The 26,742-nt window shown below is 38.7% G+C and overlaps 2 protein-coding genes and 1 long non-coding RNA gene across 3 annotated transcripts in view; 1 reads left to right on the top strand and 2 right to left on the bottom strand.

Moving 5' to 3' along the window:
• The window catches only part of ptpn23a (protein tyrosine phosphatase, non-receptor type 23, a), a 32,143-nt gene extending 30,925 nt beyond the window's left edge, over nucleotides 1-1,218 (bottom strand). The window contains exon 1 of the mRNA XM_061982829.2: nucleotides 990-1,218. Coding sequence (XP_061838813.1) covers nucleotides 990-1,073 — 84 coding nt within the window. The 5' untranslated portion in view covers nucleotides 1,074-1,218. The remainder of the gene's footprint in view (nucleotides 1-989) is intronic.
• LOC133621043 (uncharacterized) lies at nucleotides 636-26,456 on the top strand. The gene is made up of 3 exons (XR_009817597.1): nucleotides 636-1,121; nucleotides 7,542-7,638; nucleotides 26,162-26,456. It is a non-coding gene; the product is annotated as an uncharacterized lncRNA (long non-coding RNA).
• LOC133621042 (cortexin-3) lies at nucleotides 12,855-26,268 on the bottom strand. Its single transcript, XM_061982831.1, has 2 exons — nucleotides 26,123-26,268; nucleotides 12,855-13,949 (listed from the first exon to the last, which is right to left on the bottom strand). The coding sequence occupies exon 2, from the start codon at nucleotides 13,872-13,874 to the stop codon at nucleotides 13,623-13,625; it is 252 nt and encodes an 83-aa protein (XP_061838815.1). The 5' UTR covers nucleotides 13,875-13,949; nucleotides 26,123-26,268; the 3' UTR covers nucleotides 12,855-13,622.
• Nucleotides 26,457-26,742: the final 286 nt, after the last annotated feature.

Genomic DNA, 26,742 nt, shown 5'->3' with positions numbered 1-26,742 from the left:
CATTAAAACACCTTTAACATGTAAACAAAAACAGCAAAATAAATACATATAAATGATATACTGTATATATCAATGTATATGTATGTATATGTATGTATATATATATGTATATATATATATATATATATATGAGTGTGTATGTTACTCATCAGTTACTCAGTACTTGAGTAGTTTTTTCACAACATACTTTTTACTTTTACTCAAGTAAATATTTGGGTGACTACTCCTTACTTTTACTTGAGTAATAAATCTCTAAAGTAACAGTACTCTTACTTGAGTACAATTTCTGGCTACTCTACCCACCTCTGGTAAGAGGAAGGGATCAGGAAACAGGAGATAAAAAACAGAATGTTCTGCTTGTGGTTTATCAATAATATGTCAACATACACAATGACGAAGAAGATTTATCTACCTCCTAAATACTAAACAAGTTTAATTGCTGTGAGGGTTTTATTTTCCAAATATCTAAATCATCCTCTGTAGAATGAGGCAAGAGGCAACAAATGTTTCTCCTGTTTACATGCTGCTAAACTACTTATAACAACTTCTCATGTCTTATTAAAGTTGTGACGTCTAATACACGTTTTAATGATTACAACGTCTTATAAAAACGGCATGTCAAGTGTTTGTCAATAAATAGTTGTCTTTGACGAGCGTTCAATTTCCGTGACAGTGACGTCATCGCCTCCGGGTCAAACTGGGCCGAACTGAGCCGAGCTAATCCACTTTCGCCTGCTTCGCTAATGACCACTTCATTATTGATGTGTTTAATTAGCTGCTTGCTAACTAGCGACAAGCTAACGTTAGCAAAACAAGAGGTAGGTTGTAGCGAGCTAGCTGGCTAGCCGTTCTGGAAAGTTCTCGCCATGTTTTCTTCGACAGTCCCGTCGCTCGGCTCGATTATGGTCACCGAAGGGCGGAACCGCCACCGAATATTCCTTGTTTAGCGGGACTTTGAGGCCACTTGCTGGCATCCCCGCCCAGCTCACCTGCCTGACGGCCGGACTGAAGAGGAAGTCACCAGCCTCCTTGAGGTCCAGCCAGATCATCGGCATGCGGGGGACCGCCTCCATCTTGGCCGGCCGCTGGCGGTGCCCTCCGCCGCTAAGATGCCACACAAGGTGGGTTCAAAAACACGCACGGTTATTTTTTCCCCCCAAACAACTGTGTCATGGAGACGGCCACACTTGAACCGGAAGTGAGCATACGTCACATACACTCCCAAATATTTGTGTCCGCCCAATGCTTCGCTACGTCAGTGCGGTCGCCATTTTACGGTAGTCAACGTTGCCCCGTCCGCCAGAACAAGTCAATGTGGCGGTCGCCATTTTACGGCAGTCAACGTGGCCCCGTCCGCCAAAACAAGTCTTTGATTGATTGATTGAGACTTTTATTAGTAGATTGCACAGTGAAGTACATATTCCGTACAATCGACCACTAAATGGTAAAACCCGAATAAGTTTTTCAACTTGTTTAAGTCGGGGTCCACTGAAATTGATTCATGATACAGATATATACTATCATATATACTATCATCATAATACAGTCATCACACAAGATAATCATCAGGGTGTATACATTGAATTATTTACATTATTTACAATTCGGGGTGTGTGGGGGGGGGGGAGGGTTAGGTTTGGTTGTTATCATCAGTCATCAACAATTGAGAACAGAGAAATGGATATTCAATGTGGCAGCGCTGTGTTTTATGAAGAAATTGCACATTTACGTGGCTGCCAAGAATCGCAGTATTTATAGACTTACCGTTATTGATGCAGTCATGGAGAGGAATTGAAGACAATAGTAGACAGTGACACGTACTGTAGCAATCAATTTCTTGGTTTTCAAAACTATGAACCATTTTTGGGTTGTTTTTCAATGAGTAGCGCATTTTTGGGTAAAAGGCTTTTTAAATTATTATTAAAGAGGTACTTCTTAGTTTAGTTTAGTCTTTATTTGAAGGGACAATGCACAGAAACATTGAGCTCAAAGACAGATATGTTCCGTACCAGATTATAGCTAAATAGCTAATTTCCATCTGCAGTCCCTGGCTACCTAAATTAAAGGGATACAAAAATCATGCAATAAAATTATGACAATAAAATAAGGTGTTTCGGGCACGTCCGACCGGTAGGAGACCACGGGGAAGACCCAGGACACGCTGGGAAGACTATCTCTCCCGGCTGGCCTGGGAACGCCTCGGGATCCCCCGGGAGGAGCTGGACGAAGTGGCTGGGGAGAGGGATGTCTGGGCTTCCCTGCTTAAGCTGCTGCCCCCGCGACCCGACCTCGGATAAGCGGAAGAAGATGGATGGATGGATGGAAAATCATACACAAGTATTAAAAAAAAAAGTCATAAAATGCCCTTTCATGGACACATACTTAATATACAATACAACCACACCTCATTTACATCATCACACAAAGACAATACATGCTCTTGTTCACATCTGTCATCATTTGTAAAAACAACCTTGATTTCAACAGACACACCTCACAATTTACAACAAAAATGCTCTCATGGATAAATATAATACACATTAAATTGACATGTCAAACAAGGTGCCCACCTTAGTGACCGTGTGAGCAGCTTTGATTTGCTCCAAAACCACTTTTTAACTTCAATTGTGAATGAAGAGTAGTCTGAATTTGAATCTTGAAGGGAATTGTATTAAGGATTAATCTCATTAACATTATTTACAATCACACATCTTATGTACATGGAAATATTTGAACATGCTGTATAGAACTACTATGACCATACACGGCAATTCTTGTAAAAAAATGTCACTCATATCTTGCTTTTGAGTAATAGAATACAAATAATTGTGTCAGTAGTTGGGAAGGAGTAGGACAAACCAGCAGTAGAATTGATAATTTTTAACCAACTATTGGGTCAAGGAGCGCTAAATTGCGCAACCCAATAGTTGGGTTTGGAATAACACAAAATTGTAGTGAGCATAACTCAGCTTTTGTGTCACATCAATTCAACCCAATACTTGGGTTATGAATCAACCAACATTGAGTTAGAATAACTAAACTTTTCGGTTAAATGATTCAACCCAATAGTTTGGTTGGGAATAACCCAACATTAAGCTATCATAACTCAACTTTTTGGTTAAATAATTCAACGCAAAAGCTGGGTTGAAAAAAGTAACCCAAAATGTTGAGTTAAAATAACTCAAATAAGGGGTTAGTCCTTTTCTGAACCAGCAGCTGGGTTAAAATTTGATTATTTTTTAATCCAACATTTTTTAGGGTGTATGCTCCAAATTTAAACTATTTACATAATGTGTATGAGCCTACAAATATACACATTACTACATATATATATATATATATATATTTTTACATTGTACTATAATTACTTTATTGAATTAACTACTGTTTTTGTACTTGTTTTAATTGTCCTTGTTCGTATGTTTGTTTGTAAATGTTGAACTTTATAAATAAAGAGGTTTATTTTTTTAATATACACGTCAGGTTCCGCTAGTGCGCGCGCACACCCGTTCCCTCACTAAACCAGTGTTGACGAATTAAAAGCGAGACTAAAAGTAATCAGAAACAACATCCAATTATATTTAACATCGTCACGTAAATGGGCGGGACAAATTCGGAATATATCCAATCACAGTTCTTGAATAGCGTACAATCTGACAGAGGGTGGAGTTAGCGAGAAAGGTGGGCCAATCAGATGCTTTTCCTTCTGAGATGAGGAAGTTCAAGTTGAACGTCTCACCTGCAGCGCCAAAACTAAAAGTGAACGTGTTTCATATTATGTGAACACCTGGAGTAAAGTCATTAGGACACTTTTTATACACTTTATGTTTTATGATGTCTCCAGCAGGCTTGCCATCGACACAACTGTAAGTTAAAGCTGTGTGTGTTCTGTCCAAATTAGCTGTTTTGTCCTGTTTAAACGCTGATGAAAACGAATATGTAAGCTGCCATTATTTGCGTCAATGTGGACGCAAAAAATTTATAAAAGTCCACTTATAGGGGAGCCAATGGAAAGTCCTCTATTCCGCCGATAAAATCCAATAAATAACCATTCAAAAACCGCCAACAATACTCAATTTACATCTTGTGACTTGAATATTAACCAAGTTTGAGTGATATTGCTATTACAAGAGCTAACGCAGGCAAACTAATTTTAGCGGCGCTGTGATCACTAAAGTGTGTCCCTGTCTTTACATCATCAAGTGGTCTGCTGTTTCCTCGCTTCCCTGCTCCCTGTAAGTTTATTGTAGTTCATAAATCATGCCTCTCACCTGGAAAGTCGATGGCAGAGGACATCTTCCCACAAGTTGGTACACTTTGACAGCCTTTTAGGACCCGGAACTGGCGAACGACACAAAAAGTACTTTTTCCACAGTAAATAAAAGCATGCGGGGGCCTTTTTGATATTTTTCATTTTCAAAATCAATACAATATATACAATAATCCATAGGGATTTTCTCAATTTTGGTGAATGTTAAAGGCATACTTGCCAACCCTTGAGACCTCAGAATTAGGGAGATATTCAAAAGGCCCGCTGGGGGTCATAAATATATATACACACACATGAATATATATACAGGTAAAAGCCAGTAAATTAGAATATTTTGAAAAACTTGATTTATTTCAGTAATTGCATTCAAAAGGTGTAACTTGTACATTATATTTATTCATTGCACACAGACTGATGCATTCAAATGTTTATTTCATTTAATTTTGATGATTTGAAGTGGCAACAAATGAAAATCCCAAATTCCGTGTGTCACAAAATTAGAATATTACTTAAGGCTAATACAAAAAAGGGATTTTTAGAAATGTTGGCCAACTGAAAAGTATGAAAATGAAAAATATGAGCATGTACAATACTCAATACTTGGTTGGAGCTCCTTTTGCCTCAATTACTGCGTTAATGCGGCGTGGCATGGAGTCGATGAGTTTCTGGCACTGCTCAGGTGTTATGAGAGCCCAGGTTGCTCTGATAGTGGCCTTCAACTCTTCTGCGTTTTTGGGTCTGGCATTCTGCATCTTCCTTTTCACAATACCCCACAGATTTTCTATGGGGCTAAGGTCAGGGGAGTTGGCGGGCCAATTTAGAACAGAAATACCATGGTCCGTAAACCAGGCACGGGTAGATTTTGCGCTGTGTGCAGGCGCCAAGTCCTGTTGGAACTTGAAATCTCCATCTCCATAGAGCAGGTCAGCAGCAGGAAGCATGAAGTGCTCTAAAACTTGCTGGTAGACGGCTGCGTTGACCCTGGATCTCAGGAAACAGAGTGGACCGACACCAGCAGATGACATGGCACCCCAAACCATCACCCAACCATGCAAATTTTGCATTGCCTTTGGAAATCGAGGTCCCAGAGTCTGGAGGAATACAGGAGAGGCACAGGATCCACGTTGCCTGAAGTCTAGTGTAAAGTTTCCACCATCAGTGATGGTTTGGGGTGCCATGCCATGTCAAAATCCCTTTTTTGTATTAGCCTTAAGTAATATTCTAATTTTGTGACACACGGAATTTTGGATTTTCATTTGTTGCCACTTCAAATCATCAAAATTAAATGAAATAAACATTTGAATGCATCAGTCTGTGTGCAATGAATAAATATAATGTACAAGTTACACCTTTTGAATGCAATTACTGAAATAAATCAAGTTTTTCAAAATATTCTAATTTACTGGCTTTTACCTGTATATATATTCATGTGTGTGTATATATACACATATATATATATATATATATATATATATATATGTATATATGTATGTATGTGTGTATATATAAATAAATGATAAATGGGTTGTACTTGTATAGCGCTTTTCTACCTTCAAGGTACTCAAAGCGCTTTGACACTACTTCCACATTTACCCATTCACACACACATTCACACACTGATGGAGGGAGCTGCCATGCAAGGCGCTAACCAGCACCCATCAGGAGCAAGGGTGAAGTGTCTTGCTCAGGACACAACGGACATGACGAGGTTGGTACTAGGTGGGGATTGAACCAGGGACCCTCGGGTCGCGCACGGCCATTCTTCCACTGCGCCACGCCGTCCCTTATATATATACTGTATATAGTGTGTGTGTGTGTGTGTGTGTGTATATATATATATATATATATATATATATATATATATATATATATATATATATATATCGTTGTAAATGCTTCATGATTTTTGGTTGCCACTCTTGGTCTTCACTTTAAGACAAATACAATGTATTCATAAGGTTTTCATAATGTGCTTGTTCTATTTTTGGCCAAAGTAAATCAAAGAAAACAACCGGGAATTGTCTTTATTTTTAAGTTATCATGCCATGATTTTACCATTACGGCCCACTTAGGAATAGATTTTCCTCCATGCGGCCCTTGAGCTAAAATGAGTTTGACACCCCTGTTCTAAACCAAAGGCCGTGGGCTGAGCAAGAACTTTCATACGCACTTCCCACTCCAACTTAAGTCTCTCAAAAAATGCTTTATTTGCATAAAGGTCATTTTTCCAACAGTCCATCCAAGGTGAACAAAAACTACTTTAACTACATACAAAGCTATAAACAAAACGAAGGCTCAAGTGTTGCGTAAGAAGTTGTCAAAAACTGTTTTCACCGCCAGTCTCTCAACCCCATATTTGTCTAATTAGTTTCACCTGTGCGCATCTATATGCTCTCCTCACAGGTGCTGTACATCAGTGGTCCCCAACCACCAGGCCGCGGCCCGGTACCGGTCCGTGGATCGATTGGTACCGGGCCGCACAAGGGGAAAAAAAAAATTTTTTTTTATAATTATTTAAAAAAAAAAATTAAACCAACATAAAAAACACAAGATAAACTTACAATTAGTGCACCAACCCAAAAAACCTCCCTCCCCCATTTACACTCATTCACACTCATTCGCACAAAAGGGTTGTTTCTTTCTGTTATTAATGTTTCTGGTTCCTACATTATACATCAATATATATCAATACAGTCAGCAAGGATACAGTCCGTAAGCACACATGATTGTATTTTTTTATGACAAAAAACAAACAAAAAAACATACCCCATAGTTTGAATAAGGATTACATTTTTTATTTCAGGTGAATTGATGCACTTTAAATCTTTTCTGTTACAGATTAAAAACAATGTTAATAAGTTACTCTTTGTTGTAAGTTGATCTATATTTCATTTGTCTTTTTAAGTTTTCTTTAATGTTAATAGGGATGCATTGTTTTGCAGCGGTGTACTTATAACAGTTTTATAGACAAATTATACTAGTCGTAGAGAGTAAGGTGGGGATGTGCATCTTTTGTAGTACATGCTGTAGTATAAGGTCTTTGTTTCTCACATCCAAACAGATACACAAGTACCATTTATTAAAAAAAACAAAAAAAACAGCTACTAAATAAATCAGAAGGTACTCACCAGTTGTAAGTTTTTTCACTGAATATTTCCTAACTCTCACCTCTGTATGGATTATAGTAGAAATAAAAAAAATAGCTGTAATATAATAATAACAAAATATTAATATAAACTATGGAACTTCTCTGCATCACTTTTTCCACCAGTGGAGGGCGCCGTGCTGTGTGCAGAAGTTACATGCTGAGGAGGCCTGCTAAATGTCTGGAGACATCACCATGACAACCGGAGCTGCTGCTGCCACAGGTGGACACACACACACACACACACACACACACACACACACACACGTGTGCGTACACACAGCGCGACAACGTACGTGACAGACCGTGGGGTAGACGAGAGGAAGTAGACACGAGAGCCATGTGATGGTGTCAGACTAAAAGCCCACTGACGCCTGACTTTTGCAAAAAAAAAAAAATTGTGCGGGGGATGGGGTGAGGAAGAGGAGCGGGAAGGAAGAAAAATAAGAGCGATTGCAGAGATGCTTCGGGCCGCTGTTGCCACGGTTACGACATGTGTGTCACTCAGCCGAGCATGACAAGCACATTTGACAACGCCAAATAATATTTCAACAAGAAAATACTTTTGTTGGTTTGATACTAATCTTTAAGAGAGGATTACCGACAAGGAGCACATTTAGGCGACAGATGACTTGTCGTTTTTGTTGACTTCAGCAAGTGTGTGTCATTAAGCTTCCTGTTCCATCAACAAGGACTGGAATATTATTCAAATTAGACGTCACTGTATGGAAGTTAATTTGTGTCTTTACTACGGAAGCTTTTTTTGACACTGAATTTATGTAACTGAAATTTTTGCGTGTGAATATTGTGAACGTTTTTTTTTTTTTTACATTAAATTATGCTGACAATTTTATGGGGAAAAAACGTGTTTTAAAATTAGTGTAAAAACAATTCAGTGGTGAAAAATTTAGTGTCGAAAAATTTGCTGTTTCAAAAAGCAACACTCACTTAATTAAGACTGAAGCAATCGATCCTGTCTCAGAACCAGCCAATGAGGTGTCAAGTTTGAAGTCACGTGACATGGGTCTTGCAAAAAGTTAATTTGTGTCTTTAATACGAATGCTTTTTTTGACACTGAATTTATGTAACTGAAGTTTTTTCGTTAACTGATTTTTTTTAAATTAAATTATGCTGACAATTTCATTGAAAAAAAGTAATTGTTTTAGAATTTAAAGTAAAAAAATTCAGTCTAAAAAAATTCAGTGCTAAAAAATGTATTGTCAAAAAATTCGCTGCTTCAAAAAGCAAGACTCACTTCCGGTAAATTAAGATTCTGTCTTAGAACCAGCCAATGGGGTGTCAAGTTTGAAGTCACGTGACGCGTTTCTTGCAAAACAGCATCAAAAAAGGCAGTTATCTGGGCTACCTGGGCATACTACAAGTTAAAGTCCCAATGATTGTCACACACACACTAGGTGTGGTGAAATTTGTCCTCTGCATTTGACCCATCCCCTTGATGTTTTTACACTGAATGTTTTAACACAGAATTTTTTAACACTGAATTTTTAATTGCTGAATTTTTAAATGCTGAATTTTTATACGCTGTTTTACACACTGAATTGAATAATAATTCGATTTAAAAAATTCAGTTCACAAAATTCAAATTCACTTCACAAAATTCAAATTCAGTGTCAAAAAAAAGTTTTCGTGATGAAAACACAAATTAACCTCCATAGAAGTGAATCTTGCTTTTTAAGGCAGAACATTTTTCGACACTGAATTTTTCAGCACTGAATTTAAAACGCATACTTTTTATACTCGTAATTTTTTTTGCAATTAAATTGTCAGCAATTTTGAAGTGAAAAAGTTCACATAATTTAATTGCAAAAATTTAAGTTACATAAATTCGGTGTCAAAAAAGCTTTCGTAATAGACACAAATTAACTTCCATAGAAGTGAGTCTTGCTTTTTGAAGCAGCAATATTTTTGACACTGAATTTTTCAGCACTGAATTTTTTTATACACTTAATTTATGTAACTGAATTTTTAAACAATGCATTTTTTTCCAATGAAATGCTCAGCTTAATTTGATTTAAAAAAAAAATTCAAACGGAATTTTTAAAAATATTTATTCAGAATTGAATCTTTATCACCAAGTAAAAAGACCATCAATGTTTGGGACTTTTTACTGTTTGGTGTTTTTTTTACTGTTCCTTTGACATGGCTCTAGCTATTTTTCAACAACACGACATGCATATACTAACTTCAAATAAAGCATAAACAGGACACAAACCCGCAATAAACAAGCATAACGTACATGAAAAAATGTCAAGAAAGCGTTTCTAAATTCTGAAGTCATTTCAGACATGATCCGTGTTCTCCATATGAAACAATTCAAAGTGATGATGTGAGGCAAATAGAAGAGGTGTGGTTACCGTGGATACGGAAAAAAGATGTGGGAGTTTGTTCTCATTGTTGTGTTGAGCTAGAGCAGTGCTTTTCAATTAATTTCTGTTACGCCCCCCCTAAGAAGAAGAAAACATTTTTGCGCCGCGACTATAAATATTATCATGTCTGTAAAATTGTTATAAGTACACATAACATAACATTGTATCCTTATTAACATTTAAGAAAACAAAAAAAGACGATTTGAGAAGTGACCTTGTGTGATTGTGATGTCAGAGGAAGTCCTCAGCATGTTCTTTCGTCCAAATGGTGACCCCCCCCCCCAAGAAGATGTGTTGTGCACATCAGGAGTGTGCACGACAGCTGATCGATACTCTTTTCTTTTCTTTTTTTATTCTTCCTGGTAATCGCAGCAGGGATCTTTCTCGTTGCCCCCTCTTCCTAACATGCACACGTCTAAACTCACCTCATTGGACGGGCCAAATCACATGACCTGGCTGCAGTCAGCATGAACGTGACGATCGCCACGCGGAAAACAGGAAGTAGAGGACGGTGGTCATGTCGGCTTTGTCACTCGTCGATCTACTACAGGCATGTATGTTAGCACAAAGTTAGTGTTAGCTAACAAGCATCATGTTCATGATTAACACTGATGACACCCTATTGTTGCACTTGACTTCTTGCCACGTCTTCTCCGGAACTTTCCACCAGTCAGTGAGGGTAATACGTACTCACAATGTGTCCACGATGTCTGTGTCCAACATGTTCATTGGTCTTACCTCGCAATCTTAAAGTGACGTGGCGAAACCATGGTTACAAACCGTAAATTAGCCGTTCCGTTTTATAAGCCGCAGGGTTTAAAGCGTAGGAGGCTTATAGTCCAGAATTTGTAGTATATTGATTTTAGGGATTGACCGATTATCGGCGCCGATATTTGGCATTTCGACACATATCGATATTGGCCTTCTCTTATCGGTATTGGCCGATATTTATCATTTCACAACAGAAATACGTCAGCAGATACAAACATGATACCGGTATTAAGTAGGGCTGGGGGATATGGACCGAAACTTAGATCCTGGTATTTTAAGATTGTATCGGAATATACAAAATATATATCGGTATTTTAAACAAAACTTGCAAAGTGCTCAGTTTAAACTACCAGTGTTCTGAAAATTACTTTTAAAAAGTAATTACCGGTAACTGTAGTTACTCGTTACTTACCAAACAAGTAATTCAGGTACTGAAAAAAAACTTTAAATATCTGGCATATGCAGCTGAGAGACGTTTCATGAGGGCAGAGAGAGTGTGTGCGTGCGTGTGCGTGCGTGTGCGTGTGTGTGTGTGTGTGTGTGCGTGTGTGTGTGCATGTGTGCCAAGTGTGTGTGCCAGAGAGACAGCATTATTACTCAAGTGTTTTTTAGCTTAGCAGCAGCAGTTTGTCGGTAGTCACAGCAGCTCTTTTGAATCTTTTTACTGGCTTGTGTTGTGTTGTCCACAAACGGGGTATTGTTTGGATTGCAAGCTTGTCACTTCAATCATTGATTTGTTGTTAGTTATTCCCCTGCATGTGTGCGTGTGTCAGATGTTGTTTGCTGTGTGATGTTGCCTTTTCCTGTTTGATTTTAGCGTGATGCTGGTTGTCGTTTTTGCTAGTATAACGTTTTTTCCTTTGCACTTGCTTTTCTCCTGAAGCTGTCATGTTGACATGGAACCACATTAAACGCAGCGTGCCACGTTACATCAAGCGTATCGCTGACGACGTTGTATCGTACAATAAGGGTATTTAGTTTACTTGTTACTAGTAAAAGTAATGGCTTTAGCAACGTAACAAACACTGGTTACAATACAACCATTTAGTGTTGTCCCGATACCAATATTTTGGTACCGGTACCAAAATTATTTTGATACTTTTCGGTACTTTTCTAAACAAAGGGCACCACAATAAATTGCATTGTTGGCTTTATTTTAACAAAAACTATTAGGGTACATTAAACATATGTTTCTAACTGCAATTTAGTCCTTAAATAAAATAGTGAACATACAAGACAACTTGTCTTTTAGTAGTAAGTAAACAAACGGGCTCCTAATTAGGCCGCTAGATAGCTAGCCATGTCTTAAAGCACCTCTAGCTGAGGGCGTTTCAGTGTTATAACTTCACTTTTATCGTCATTTTTTTAAGCCGAAATGCATTTGTTCTCCCTTTTATGTCTACACACTGTGTCTGCCTGTAAGTACTCCGTGATTGTGTGCCGCTGAACATTCTCCTCTGCTCGTTAACCAGCAATGACTCGACTTGACGACGACGCGGGGGCGGTGGGGTGCGTGACCGGTACGTTTCAGAGGCGGTATAGTATCGAAAATGATTCATTAGTATCGCGCTACTATACTAATACCGGTATACCGTACAACCCTACAACCAATCATTGCTGGTGTGGACGTACTAACTCTGCGCGCCAGCAGGTGGCGCCGCCCTGCGTCGGCGTTGCAAAGTTTGTATGTCGTGTTCGCACGAGAAGGCGCGCACAGAGAAAAGACTGTGGTTGCCACGGTAACAGGAAGAACTGTCACTTTCAGTCAAACCAGACAGCTTGTCAGCGCGAACGCCCTGCCTCGCCGACGTGTTGTGACGGCGGCCATGTAATTTTTCAATGGCGCCACGCTGCTTTTTTCCCCCGTCTTCATGTGTCGGAGTGGCAAGAACGATGTGACGCAACGAGATCATCTCCCGTTTGAAATTCTGATCCGCTTCAAAACTTCGATGCGGCAGTGGTGTGTGAGTGGTTGTGAGCATGTGTGAGTCTGTGGGTGTGTGTCTGTGTGCGAGAGAGCTTGCAAGTGTGTGTGTGAGCGCATTTTTGTATGGTTGAGCGTGTGCGTCTGTGTGTGTGTGTGTGTGTGTGCGTGCGCGCGCGCGCTTAACAAGAAGACCAATCAATGAAGGCCCAGCAGGTTCCTGCCGCCTGCCACTGATAAAAGGTGAAATTGAAATGTTTTCCAGCAGACGAGCTGCACGTCTTTGAGGAATCCATTTCTATTCGACTCGGAACACCTGCTGCCCTCAGCGGCTTGATGAAGGAGAGGACGAGAAAGGAGGAGGCTGTGCAATCTTTTATTCCAAAAACAAGGGAAGGAATGTAAGTGAAGGCTCCGCCGGCACAGACAGGACACAACAGGAAGCGCACGTCACGTCTACCATGCACGTCTGCGAGCGTATACATGCACCACAAAGCCAGAGAGAAAACTTGTGCGACTGTTTTTGGGGAAAGGCCACAGCATCACGAGAACATGTCACCAAAAACAGTCCGAGGAGGAGGAGGAGGAGGAAGAGGAGCAATGTCTCCCTTGGAATGACATCACCAGGAAGGCCAAGAAGACTGTAAACAATCTACACTATAAGGCTGACCAGAGTCATGGCGTCGCTGCTAAAGGGTTGATGGGAGGAGACTGCGGGCAGTGACGCCGGCGTTGTGAGAGCATCCATGAGGCACACGGTACAGCACGGGAAACTGAAGGCTGGAATGTCACATGACACCGCCACCATCCTCCTGTCTTCACGTTAAAGGGAGGTCTCGTACGCCACGCCAAACGGTGCGAAGAAGAAGAAGTCGCTAAACCTCGGAGCAGTCGACCACAACACTGATTGTCTAAATCTAATAAAGACGCGTATGTAAACTCGGTTTGCAAACATTTTGACCCTGTTGAGACCTTCCACACACGACACGGACGAACGAGGTAGTCCACGAGGGGCTGAGGGAAGGGCGGACAGCGGGTAGCTCACAGGAGGTTTCGGCGGCCGCTCGGCTGGGATTCGCCCGGCGAATGAGCGGCCATTGTGAGACACGGAGGCGGGGTCACGACTCAGACGATGCGGTAGTCGAAGGTGTCCTTCTCGGTGTGGTCGGTCCAGTTGGACGAGGGCATGCTGCGGTACGGGTCCAGGAGGATGCGGAAGCAGCGCACGATGAGCAGGGCCAAGAAGATGAAGAGCAGCAGCACGAAGACGAACGCCGCCTTCTGCTCCAGCGTCAAGTAGGACGCCGCGTGATGGCCGCCGGCCGACGTCGACAGCGTGCTGCTGAAGAAGCCCTCGGCCATCCTGGGCACGTCCATGCTTGAGCGTCTCGGCTCCAGCGCTTTGGTGGGTGCTCCTAAATCTCACAGGGAAGACGAGCTCGGCAGCGACACCTGATGGACAAAAACATGAAGGAGGAAGGATCTTTATTGTCGTCGCACAAGTACAACGGAACTTCATTTTCAACACAAACCCGTTCTAGAGCAAGATAACCGTACATAAACGCTGATGAGTCGCCACTTAAAAGGAAGGAAAAAAGTGGAGGTGTAGGATGAGTAAAAAAAAAAAAAAAAAGTCGATCTCAGACTGGGCTCCTATGGGGGGCCCAAATTTGGGGTGGGGAAAAAAACTCGAAAGCAAAGCCCATATACATATTACGACCTACAACTCAAGACTTGCAACGAGGGGCGCTGCTCCATTTTCCGTCATACAATGTGGTGAAGCATCAAAGACGTGGGATGTGGAGGGGGAGGTAGTGGAGTACGTGTGTGTGTGGCATGTATTTTCCCTGGATGTAAGCCTGTCTGTGTTCTGCGACCTTGGTGCTCAAACGCAATAGCACAAAACAAACAAAACAAAACAAAAGTCAACAACAAACAGGTGTATGTCCATGAGAGACAGGGAAGAAGTTTGTTGCGTCTTTTATGCAATGTCCTCTGGTAGTCTCGAAGAAACGACCTAGCCACGTCGCTTTCAGCCAGGGAAAACCATTCTGATTTAGAATGTTTGTGTTTGAGCGAGCAAAAACAAATTGAAAGTTTTCACTCTAATTGTCTATTTCTGGTCCTCAAACTCATCGTACTTGGCCATGCAGAGCAGCCGGCGTCTCCAAGCTGTTGTCAAGTTTGCCATTTAGTCACAAAAGTCTGAGTGCCCGGAGCTCTGCCCGCATCCTCCAATCATTTGTGGCTATTTTGGAATGGTAGCAGTCGATCGGCAGCGATCGGTCTGCCACACAATTCCTCAATGCTAACGAGGGGAAATTACACTTCGACTGTCGTTTGCTTTGACAGCTTAGATTGCTCGTTTGCATCAAAACAGTTGTTTTTCTCACTACGATAGGGACGAAACCATCCTTACCCAGGCACACCCTCCTGGTTTTTGGAGTGTAAATATTTGGGTTTTTTGGCACCAGCCGCTGAACTAGATCCGACCAGTCTAAGTCTAAAAGCACAAACTGATGAAGCCTAACCAAGTTCCAGACTAACCAAACAGTCCAGTTGCGATCGATTGAATGCCTTGAGATGACAATGCCCTGGATGAATGAGAACATTCATAGACTGGCAGCTTTAGGGTAATTTGAACGTCTGCCAGCATCTTCCTATTTATTGATACACCTGGGTAACGCTTAGATGCTAACAGATAGATGTACCGCTATCATGATTCTAAATAGGTCGATATCTTCTACCTTTGGATTGAAAGGGTCGCCAGGCACGCGGCACTCCGATTCTCCCAAGAGTCCATCGTTTGTCCAGCAACAAGCGTTCATTAGAACAGACAGGTTGCCCCGAACCTGATATCTTGTCAATGTTGTTGAGAGGAAAGTTGATCAATTCCACTGTTTACATTTTGAAGAGCGGTGCAAAAAGAGGCGACACGAAAGATAAGACAAGACAAAACACAAAAGCGAGCAGGAGAGATAAGAAAGAGGGAAATGGAGTGTTTGTCTTGGATGAGTGCGGGACCGTTTGACTGACAGAGCAAGCCTTTTTTTTTTACCGGTCCTGACGTGACCTTTGTGTCGACAAGGTCAGCGACATGACATCATTGCGTGGTCACATGGTGCCAACAATGGAGGACATCTTTCTTCAGGTTTTAGGCTGTGTTCCTCCACTGTGCGAGGTAACTACATTGGTATGACAAATACTAAACGTAATTTAACGGAAGAGTTTGTTTTTCAATGAAAACTCTTGGAATAGTGTTCGACTTGTACATGCTGCCAATAATACGCAGCTACAATGTGTCCTACCACAACTATGCAGATGACACTCAGATCTGCACCTCACTAACGAACGGTGAACGTTGGCCAGCAGATTTACTCTGTCACTGCATCGAACTGATCAAAGTGTGGATGCAATAGTTGTCTTTAGTAAACTCCGACAAAAGTGAACATGTTGTCTGTTTGCCCACATAAGCGAAGAGAGAATAGGGATACACAATTAATGGAATTTCTTCTCATGATCATGAAAATATCATAATTGAAAATAATGATTAATGGGCCGCGCAACATGTATGCAAATTCCTGAAAAAATGAAAAAAAACACCACGTTTACTAGAAGTTCAGGATTTCACAAGGTTGTTACTTTTTGACTCCGCAAGTGTGCCTAACCAGTAATAACTTAACTCAAGGTATTTTCCTGTTAAGGTGACCGCAGAGTCATCGAATTGGACAATAAAACGGAATCCGCTGTTTAACACGGAATATCAAGGAAATTGACATCATTTTGAGTGAAATGCTGTCATTGTGAGTCCGGCTGAATACGTTATATTCCTCTGTAAATATGTTTAAAAGAGTCTCTTCACTTCTTGTAACTTCGCATTTTGAAATAAAGTTTCTCAAAATTAGTAAACATTAAATTGCATATGATTTAAAGATTACGGCTAAGTACAAACACTGCAAGACAGTTCCACTAATCAGCGTTCTTCGCACAAAGGTGCCCCACAAAAGTTTCTGCAAGTCGAAAATTCTTTTGTATTTTTTCACAGAAATACACAAGAAATAGGAAATCAACAAGTAGTCGTCGAGTTCCAGAAACATTCCAAAAGTCCCAAGTCACTAGCAGGAACTAAAAATAGTTCCTGAAGAACTAAATCTACCCGGGTATTTTTTGGTGGAAACACAGGGGGAACTTTAGTAAATGGGAAAGTTCCTGCGGTGGAAAAGCGCCTTGTAGTTCCCACACTGAGACATATTTGGCTTGATCTAAAAGTTCATAAATCAAAAAGTCCAGTGCTCAGGTCATCGCATTGTTTTTGTCGCTCAGAGAATGGACTTTAAAACAAAATGTGGCCAAATTATCGCGTTAATTACTATTATTTAATGACAGTAAGGCTGAAACGACGCGTCGACGTCATCGATTACGTAAATACATCGACGCTGTTTTTGTGCGTCGACGCGTCACATACTGTATTTCCTTGAATAGCCGCCAGGGCGCTAATTAATTTAAAACCTCTTCTCACTCCTGCGCTTACCAAAAGGCGTGGGGTAAATTTAGGCCTGCGCTTATAAATTTGAGTGATGTAAGGATACCATCATGAAAAGCACATTTAATAAAAAAAAACCGTTATTATGGTCTTACCTTTACTTATGAGTCCATGCGCAGCTGCTTCTGATCAAAAGCATCGATAACTTGTTTGTAGAAGTCTTCCTTATCTTTCTTCAGTTTTAAAAGTCTCTCTGTCTCGATGGAGATATTCCTTTAAGTATTACCTCCTGCTTCGATTGAAAGTCCAGTTTAGAAAAATGTTTTATTTTAGATATGTAATCCTCCATGTTAAAAGTGCAAGCAAACGATCACTGCTCACTCTTGTTGCTTGTTGTCTTCTTCTGCAGAACCTGTCTTCTGCAGTACCGGTAGTCGCAAGAAGGATCACTAGCGCCCTCTACCACCAGGAGGCGGGAGTCATTTAATGACTCATATTTGACACAATAATAAAACATAGCTGCTTACTGTTCTTTTTAGCATATTCAATAGCTTGGACCTTAAATCCTACTGAATAGCTCTTAATCTTCTTCCCTTTATGCGATTTCAAATTATTGAAATCAGCCTCCTCCATTTTGAAAATGATGACAGGTGAAGTGTCACTCATGACGTGACGAGTTTGACCCGGCGAAAATTCCAGACATGCGCTAATAAAATTAATATTTTGCGAAACGAAGCATGCGCTAATTATTTTGCGAAACGAGTTTGACCCGGCAGTAATTCGAGGCATGCGAATGCTATATTCAAGGAAATACACACTTTTTTGTATTGGATGTTTATCTTTATTTTTGCACATTTTAAAGCAAAATAAGCAATACTTTTACTTTTGAAATGCTTATACTATTGCAGAATATTAACATTTGCACTGTATGTTTATTTTATATTTGCACATTAAAAAGCAAATAAGCTACTTTTAATTTTGTTAAATGTTAAAAGGTTTAAATGTTTACATTGTTACAGAATATTTTGTCATGTTGTTGTCAATGTTGACTGAGTGGCCATACTTCTTTTTTTTTTGTAAATAAAAGCCATGCCTTTTGATAAAACTGGCCTACATTTATTTTTTCATCTTCATTTTAAATAAAAAAAATAATCGGTAAAAGGAAAAATAATCTTTAGATTAATCGAAAAAATAATTTATAGATTAATCGATAGAAAAATAATCGTTAGCTGCAGCCTTAAATGTCATATTTAGTGCGTTATGTTTTTTTGGGTACTTTTTCCATTTCTAACGTTAAGAGGCTTACAGACACGATTAGACTGTGGGCGACGCCAACTCCACGCGGATTGTCCGCAGTCATCAGAGCTTTCATATGAGTGCGTGTCGTAGTTTCCTGTGGAACAGCCGCAAAACACTACATGTCCCACAATCCCTGCGTATTGTTTATATTTTTGTGTCATGGCGCCCTACACTGACAGCATGGAAGCGGAACTGCTCTACCTGTTTGTGTTTTTGCAATTCAGTGTACTAATTAGTTGTTCAGGGGTATGTACGGCTATTAAATGTGTGAGGATGAGATAATTTTAAGTGTTCTTTTTCAAGCCATAGTCATGTTTAAAGTAGCTAGTATTTTACACTCTTTGATTTCAAATCCATCCATTTTCTACCGCTTGTCCCTTTCGGGGTCGCGGGGGGCGCTGGAGCCTATCTCAGCTGCATTCGGGCGGAAGGCGGGGTACACCCTGGATAAGTCGCAATCTCATCACAGGGCCAACACAGACAGACAACATTCACACTCACATTCACACACTAGGGCCAATTTAGTGTTGCCAATCAACCTATTCCCAGGTGCATGTTTTTGGAGGTGGGAGGGAGCCGGAGTACCCGGAGGGAACCCACGCAGTCACGGGGAGAACATGCAAACTCCACACAGAAAGATCCCGAGCCCGGGATTGAACTCGGGACTACTCAGGACCTTCGTATTGTGAGGCACATGCATTAACCCCTGTTCCACCGTGCTGCCCTGATTTCAAATCACTCATGAATATATATTTTTCATTTTCATTTATTATTATTATTATCATGATGGTTTATTTGTATTATTTATGATTGTATTTGCCTCCGTGTAATTTCATGCCTCTGTAAAGCACTTTAAATTGCCTCGTGTCGGAATTGTGCTCTATAAATAGACTTGCCTTGCCAACACAACTGTTGTCATGGAAACATGGTCACTCATCTAACTCAACGAGTCATACATCATGTCCTTAAAAAAAAAAATCAATGTAGTAAATCCCTGCGTATTGACAATTAAGGTATTTTCAGTTTCAATCAGTTTCAGTTTTTAAAGATTTTTAACATAACACATAAATGTGTGTGGTTTTTTCAACAATGAATTTGTTTAACCACATTTTTGGGGGTTTGAATTTTGTCAACTGAATTTTTTTTACATCAAAAAATGAGTTGCTTCCAAATTAAACTTCCGGTAAATTAAGACCGAAGCAATCGATCCTGCCTCACAACCAGCCAATGAGGTGTCAAGTTTGAAGTCACACGACTTTTAAAAATTTTTTTTACTGCAAGTGGGTCTTTCCTTTTACACAGTGAATTTTTTTATATACTGAATTTTTATACACTAAATTTTTTACACTGAATTTTTTGACACTGATTTTTTTAGACTGACTTTTTACACACTAAATTTTTTTGACACTGATTTTTTTACACTGAATTTTTACACACTGAAATTTCTTGACATTGATTTTTTGGACACTGAATTTTTACACACTGAATTTTTTTGACAGATTTTTTGACAATTAATTTTTACACACTGAATTTTTATACACTGAATTGTTTACACATTTTTTATACACTGAATTTTTTACACTGAATTTTTACACAATTTTTTTGACACTGTTTTTTTTACACTGAATTCTTTGACACTGATTTTTTTACACTATTTTTTTTTTTTACATTGAATTTTTATAAACTGAATTTTTTTGACACTGATTTTTTTACACTGAATTTTTTTGACACTGATTTTTTTACACTGAATTTTTATACATAGCATTTCTTGCACACTGATTTTTCGCACTGATTTTTTTATACAAATAATTATTTTTATACACTGATTTTTTTATACTGCATTTTTGAACAGTGCAATTCCGAGTTTTTCCAAATCTGATACAGGACTCTTTCGTATGTGGAAATAAATCGTAAATATATGCGATGTAATCTTTTGGTTCAGAAAATGTTGCCTTTCATTGCACATAATCTCTGAAATTGCCACAAATGTGTCGCGACTCAAACCGAGGACAATTGGCGCCATTTTTCCTTCCGTAAACATTGCAGCAGTGACTTCATGTGTGCATGCATTTACATTACACATTGCATTTTTTTGTAATGCGAAGGGCTACATAAAAAGATCGGATTTGACAAAAAAAATCTGAATTGGACATGTTATAATCCAAACCAAAAAGCACACAAGGTTGGTCTTTTCTTGTATTTTAGCCAAGTCATTTACAAAATGTAAACGAGCTCGGCTATAGGCTACTAGGAGCTAGCAGCTACACAACAGCTAAGCACATAATAGCACATAAGACTTATATAAAGATGCAAGTCATATTTACACATTAATATACACTTATATAAATGGTATTTTCTTGTACAAAAGGTCATATTTATACATTAATATACACTTTTATAAAATGTATTTTCTTGTATAAAAGGTCAAGTTTATACATTTGTACATAAATATAAAGGTCAAAAATTATTAATAATTTGTTTTTATTGTTAGTTTAAAAAAAGAGTGAAAAAATATGATATGTAGAAATTATGAGATAAAAATATCGAATAATCAGATAAAAAGCCATAATTGTTGAATAAAAAGTCGAAATCGAGATTTACAGTCACAATTATGAAATAAAAAGTAAAAAATATTAGGAAAAAAGTAAAAAAATAATTAGATATGAATTCATAAATATCTGAATAAATAATCCACATTATGAGGTAAGATGCGGTCAATATTATGACATAAAATAATCATAGTTATGAGATAAAAAGTTTAAATGATCAGATAAAAAGTCAACATTAAGAGATAAAAGGTCAAAAATAATGGGATAAAGCATATGAGATATTTGGAACATATATACCATGTTATGAGATAACATTTCAAAGTTATAAAATAAAGTCGAAATTATGAGGTAATAAGTCAAAAATATAATAAAAACTCAAAATAATTATATATAAAGTCATTAATATTTGCTAAAATGTCAATTACAAAATAAAAAGTCAAAATTATGAGGAAAAAAAGTATATTATGAGCTAAAAAGTCAAAAATATGAGATGAAAAGTCAAGATAATTACATATAAAGTCATTAATTTTTAGTAAAAAGTCGAAATTAAGAGGTAAAAGTTTTTAAAATCATGACATAAAAGATCCTGATTATGAGATAAAAAGTCGAACATGTGAGATAAAAGGTCAAAAAACAAGACAAAAGGTGAGTTGTGAGATAAAAAAATCAATATTATGATAAATTATGAGGTAAAAAGTCAAAAATATAATATAAAAACTCAAAAAGTTAAACATGACAAAAAAAGTGAAAATTATTAGATAAAAAGTCATACATATCTGATTAAATCCACATTATGAGGTAAACTATAGTCAATATTATGACATCAAATAATCATACTTATGAGATAAAAAGTTGAAATTATCAGGTAAAAAGTCAACATTAAGAAATGAAAGGTCAAAATAATGGGATAAAGCGTATGAGATATGTGGAACATATATACCATGTTATGAGATAAAATTTTGAAATCATAAAAATGAAGTCAAAATTATAAGTAAAAAGTCGAAATTATGAGGTACAAAGCCAAAAATATGACATAAAAAGTCAAAATAATTACATATAGTCATAAATATTTGATCAAATGACGAAATTACAAAAAAAATTCAAAATTATGAGGGGAAAAAAAGTCAAGATTATGAGATAAAAAATCAAAAATACGACATAAAATATCAAGATAATTATATATAAAAAGTCGAAATTATGAGGTATTTTTTTTAAAATAACGACAAATATCTTGAGATAAAAAGTCGACATGAGATGCAAGGTCAAAAAACAGGATAAAAGGTCAAAATTGTGAGATAAAAAGTCTGTGGGAAAAAAAGTCGAAATTATGAGGTAAAAAGTCGAAATTATGAGGTAAAAAGTTAAAATCATGACATAAAAGGTCATGATTATGAGATAAAAAGTCAAACATATTAGATAAAATGTCGAAATTATGAGGTAAAAAATACAATATCAAAACTCCAAAATAATATACATATTCGATAAAAAGTCGAAATGACAAAATAAAAAGTAAAAAATCTGACAAAGTCCAGATAATTACATATAAAGTCATCAATATTTGGTACATATTCGAAATTATGAGGTAAAGTTAAAATCATTAAGTTAAAGTCATTATCGGGCCGAGCGACGGGCTGTCGAAGAAAACATGGCGAGAACTTTCCAGAACGGCTAACCGCTAGCTAGCTAGAACCTACCTCTTGTTTGCTAACGTTAGCTTGTCGCCAGTTAGCAAGCAGCTAATTAAACACATCAATAATGAAGTGGTCATTCGCGAAGCAGGCGAAAGTGGATTAGCTCGGCTCAGTTAGGCCCAGTTTGACCAGGAGGCGATGACGTCACTGTCACGGAAATGGAACGCTCGTCAAAGACAACTATATGAGAAACACTTGACATGGCGTTTTTATAAGACGTTGTAATCATTAAAACGTGTATTAGACGTCACAACTTTAATAAGACATCAGAAGTTGTTATAAGTAGTTTAGCAGCATGTAAACAGGAGAACCATTTGTTGCCTCTTGCCTCATTCTACAGAGGATGATTTAGATATTTGGAAAATAAAACCCTAACAACAGTTAAACTTGTTTTTTTATTTAGGAGGTAGACATGGTAGGTATGTTGACATATTATTGATAAACCACAAGCAGAACATTCTGTTTTTTTATCTCCTGTTTCCTGATCCCTTCCTGTTACCGTATTTTTTGGAGTATAAGTCGCTCCGGAGTATACGTCGCACCGGCCGAAACGGCATAATAAAGAAGGGAAAAAACGTATATAAGTCGCACTGGAGTATAAGTCGCATTTTTGGGGAAATTTATTTGATAAAACCCAACACCAACTATAGACATTTGAAAGGCAATTTAAAATAAATAAAGAATAGTGAACAACAGGCTGAATAAGTGTACGTTGTATGAGGCATAAATAACCAACTGAGAACGTGCCTGGTATATTAACGTAACATATTATGGTAAGAGTCATTCAAATAACTATAACATATAGAACATGCTATACGTTTACCAAACAATCTGTCACTCTTAATCGCTAAATCCCATGAAATCTTATACGTCTAGTCTCTTATGTGAATGAGCTAAATAATATTATTTGATATTTTACGGAAATGTGTTAATAATTTCGCACATAAGTCGCTCCTGAGTATAAGTCGCACCCCCGGTCAAACTATGAAAAAAACTGCGACTTATAGTCCGAAAAATACGGTACTAGTCCTTCCTCTTCATGTTTGTCAAGGTTCATACTACTATTTTATTCTACCTTCAAAGTTAAGTTAAGTTAAAGTACCAATGATTGTCACACACACACCAGGTGTGGCGAAATTACTCTGCATTTGACCCATCACCCTTGATCACCCCCGGGGAGGTGAGGGGAGCAGGGGGCAGCAGCGGATGCCGCGCCCGGGAATCATTTTTGGTGATTTAACCCCCGATTCCATCCCTTGATGCTGAGTGCCAAGCAGGGAGGTAATGGGTTCCATTTTTATAGTCTTTGGTATGACTCGGCCGGGGTTTGAACTCACATGACATATAAGATCTTGATTTTGAGATAAAAAGTCGAAAATATGAAATAAAAAAAAATCAACATCATGAGATGAAAGGTTGAAAAAAAAGGAGATAAAAGATCTAAATTGTGAGATAAATTAATAAATAATATGAGATCAAAGGTAAAAATTATAAGATAAAAAAATAATTAATTAATGAGACAAAAAGTTGAAAATATGAGATAAATGGGGAAAATGATGAGATAAAATAATGTGGTGCGCATGTATTTGGATACCTGCTGCCATCTTGTTAATATGTCAACATCTCTTATATTAGCATGCTAACGTTAGCATACAAACGTTTTATGGTATATTTTTTTGGCTTACTTTGTATGTTTAAACCTAAAAATCCTGGATTTTGATACTTTGCCCGAGGGGTGTAACGGTACGTGTATTTGTATTGAACCGTTTTGGTACGGGGGTTTCGGTTCGGTGCGGTGGTGTACCGAACGAGTTTCCACACGGACATATTAAGTAGCGTACTGCACGTTGTGTAAACAATACTCAAAATGCCGGACATTTGAAGCATTTAAGAAACTCCGCCCTGACAGCTCCGCAAAAGAGGACGAATGGTCAGTCTATCCTAGCCCGGTCGCCACTAGCATACTAGCAAAAGAGGACATGTCCGGTGAAACCGGGCTAGGATAGACTGACCATACATCCTCTTTTCACCAGACATGTCCTCTTTTGCGGAGCTGTCCGGGCGGAGTTTCTTAAATGCCTCAAATGTCCAGCATTTTGAGTTATGGTTGCGTGTATTAACAATGTACGTTGAGGGTTAAGAAGGGGTTAAAAACAAAACAAATTGTGCGCGCAGCAGCATTGGTGAGGGAGGGGCAGAGACAGAGAGAGACAGAGAGTTATGATAAACGCGCATGCGTCGCCAGGCTCTGCTTTTTATCCATAGATTTATCAGATTTAATTTTTTATTATCTATAGCAGGGGTGTCAAAAGTGTGCCCCGGAGGCCATTTGCGGCCCACAGCTAATGTTTTAAAGGCCCACAGCACATTCTAAAAATACTATTAAAATAAAGAAAAACATAACAAAAGTGAAATAAAAAAGCTTAAAGGTTAAATGTAATTTAGAAAAAGTTGCAATGTTGACTAATAAAACAAAGCTGTTTTTTTTTATTTCAAACTGTCATTGCTCAAAACATAATATTGAATCAAAATCAATGTTATTATGAATTATTGACCTATCCAAGGTTCCCATTACTTCACATCAAATATTCCACTAAGAAAAATATTTTTGGTGGAAGATTATGCAAATTTGGTAAATAAATAACCCAAAAATTTATATTTTGTTGTTTTCTTACTGTACCGAAAATGAACCGAACCGTGACCTCTAAACCGAGGTATGTACCGAACCGAAATTTTTGTGTAGCGTTACACCCCTACTTTGCGCCATACTAGACTGGTGCCCTGAACCTCAAGTATCAAATAAACAGTTGCATATTACTTACACATACAAACTCTCCAAGGAAGAGGCGTATTAGAAAGTATCCAGTAACAAACGTGTCCACATCATTCAACTTACTGCGTCATGAGCTTAACTTCGTGAATTGTTGTGACCACTGGGTGTCGCCAAAAACAATTACCATTCCACTTCAACTTAAAGTCAATTCCAGACTGTTAATAAAACTCATTTCACTTGATCATTGACTTTTTTTTTTTTTTAACATTCCACACTACAAAATAATCAAAGTGCTGATATCGTATCAGATCAAAAGCTTGTTTATTTCCGTACTTCCAGTCGAAAGGTGAAAACGTTGCGTGCAGCGACAGAGCGTGCGTAGGCGTTTTCTACACTAAAATGCTGGGGCGTCGTATAACGTTTGGGCGTACCAAATCAAACGGCCCTGTTTCGATTTAGTGCGTGAGTTACGTCGTCGTGGTTACACGGAATGTTACAAAATGTCCTGAATAATAGCGATGTTGTTGTGTAATAATAATAAGACAATAATTATGACAACATAGTATATTGCACGTAGAAGCATATGCATAATAATCGGCGAGATGAATATAAAATGTCAGCGATGTTGCTTTACGTTCACTTCCTGTTGCTGTCATGAAAATGTCAAAAGAACAAACTGTGCTGACATCCATCATGCAGTTGTGATAAAAATGTGATGCCAAAGAACGTGTTGCATGAGCAGGTGTACCTAATTGACTGGCCAGTTGCCGCTGACGCTTGTGCAGGAGAATGTTGCGCAACCCAAAAAGTGTCCATGTGTGCCGACTCACCTGATCTTGCTCCCCTTTTCTTCCTCCCCCTGTCCTCAGGTCACATCCCGCAGGTCTGATTCCCGCGTCCAAGCCGGCCGTGTCTCTGTGTCGGTGCGCGGACCTCACCCTGGCGCGCGCCTCTGTCTTTTTTTGTGTGCTCGTCCTCGCGCACACTGGGCTGGCGGGAACGGAGCGGTACCCCGTCGCTGTGGGCAACCTGTTGCCATGGCAATCCTCCAGCAAGGTGATGTGTGAAGCAAGCAAATGAGCGTAGCCCCCCCCCCCACTCCCTCACAGCCCACCCCCGCCCGACCCACGCGCACACACGAGCACACACAGGTGAAAGGTTACATTTTGGATCATGTCATATAACATGTCATAGTCTGATATGATCCTTAGCTAATCTTCCACTCTGTTGTTCAGTGTCTCTCTCTAGTGGCGAGCAGTGAGCACTGCAACGTATTTTCCCTCCAGCTTGATGAGCGATATGAAGAAATGATGCCGTAAGTACAAAATCATTTTTTTCATTCCTGCTCAAACATGTTATGCTTTGGTTAAAGAGATCTTAAAACAGGGGTGTCCAAACTTTTTCCACTGAGGGCCGCCAGGTGAAAAATCAAAGCACGCGGGGGCCATTT

Source organism: Nerophis lumbriciformis, linkage group LG21 (genome assembly GCF_033978685.3).
Source record: "Nerophis lumbriciformis linkage group LG21, RoL_Nlum_v2.1, whole genome shotgun sequence".
NCBI lineage: Eukaryota > Metazoa > Chordata > Actinopteri > Syngnathiformes > Syngnathidae > Nerophis > Nerophis lumbriciformis.
This window is presented reverse-complemented; position numbering and strand designations above follow the sequence as displayed.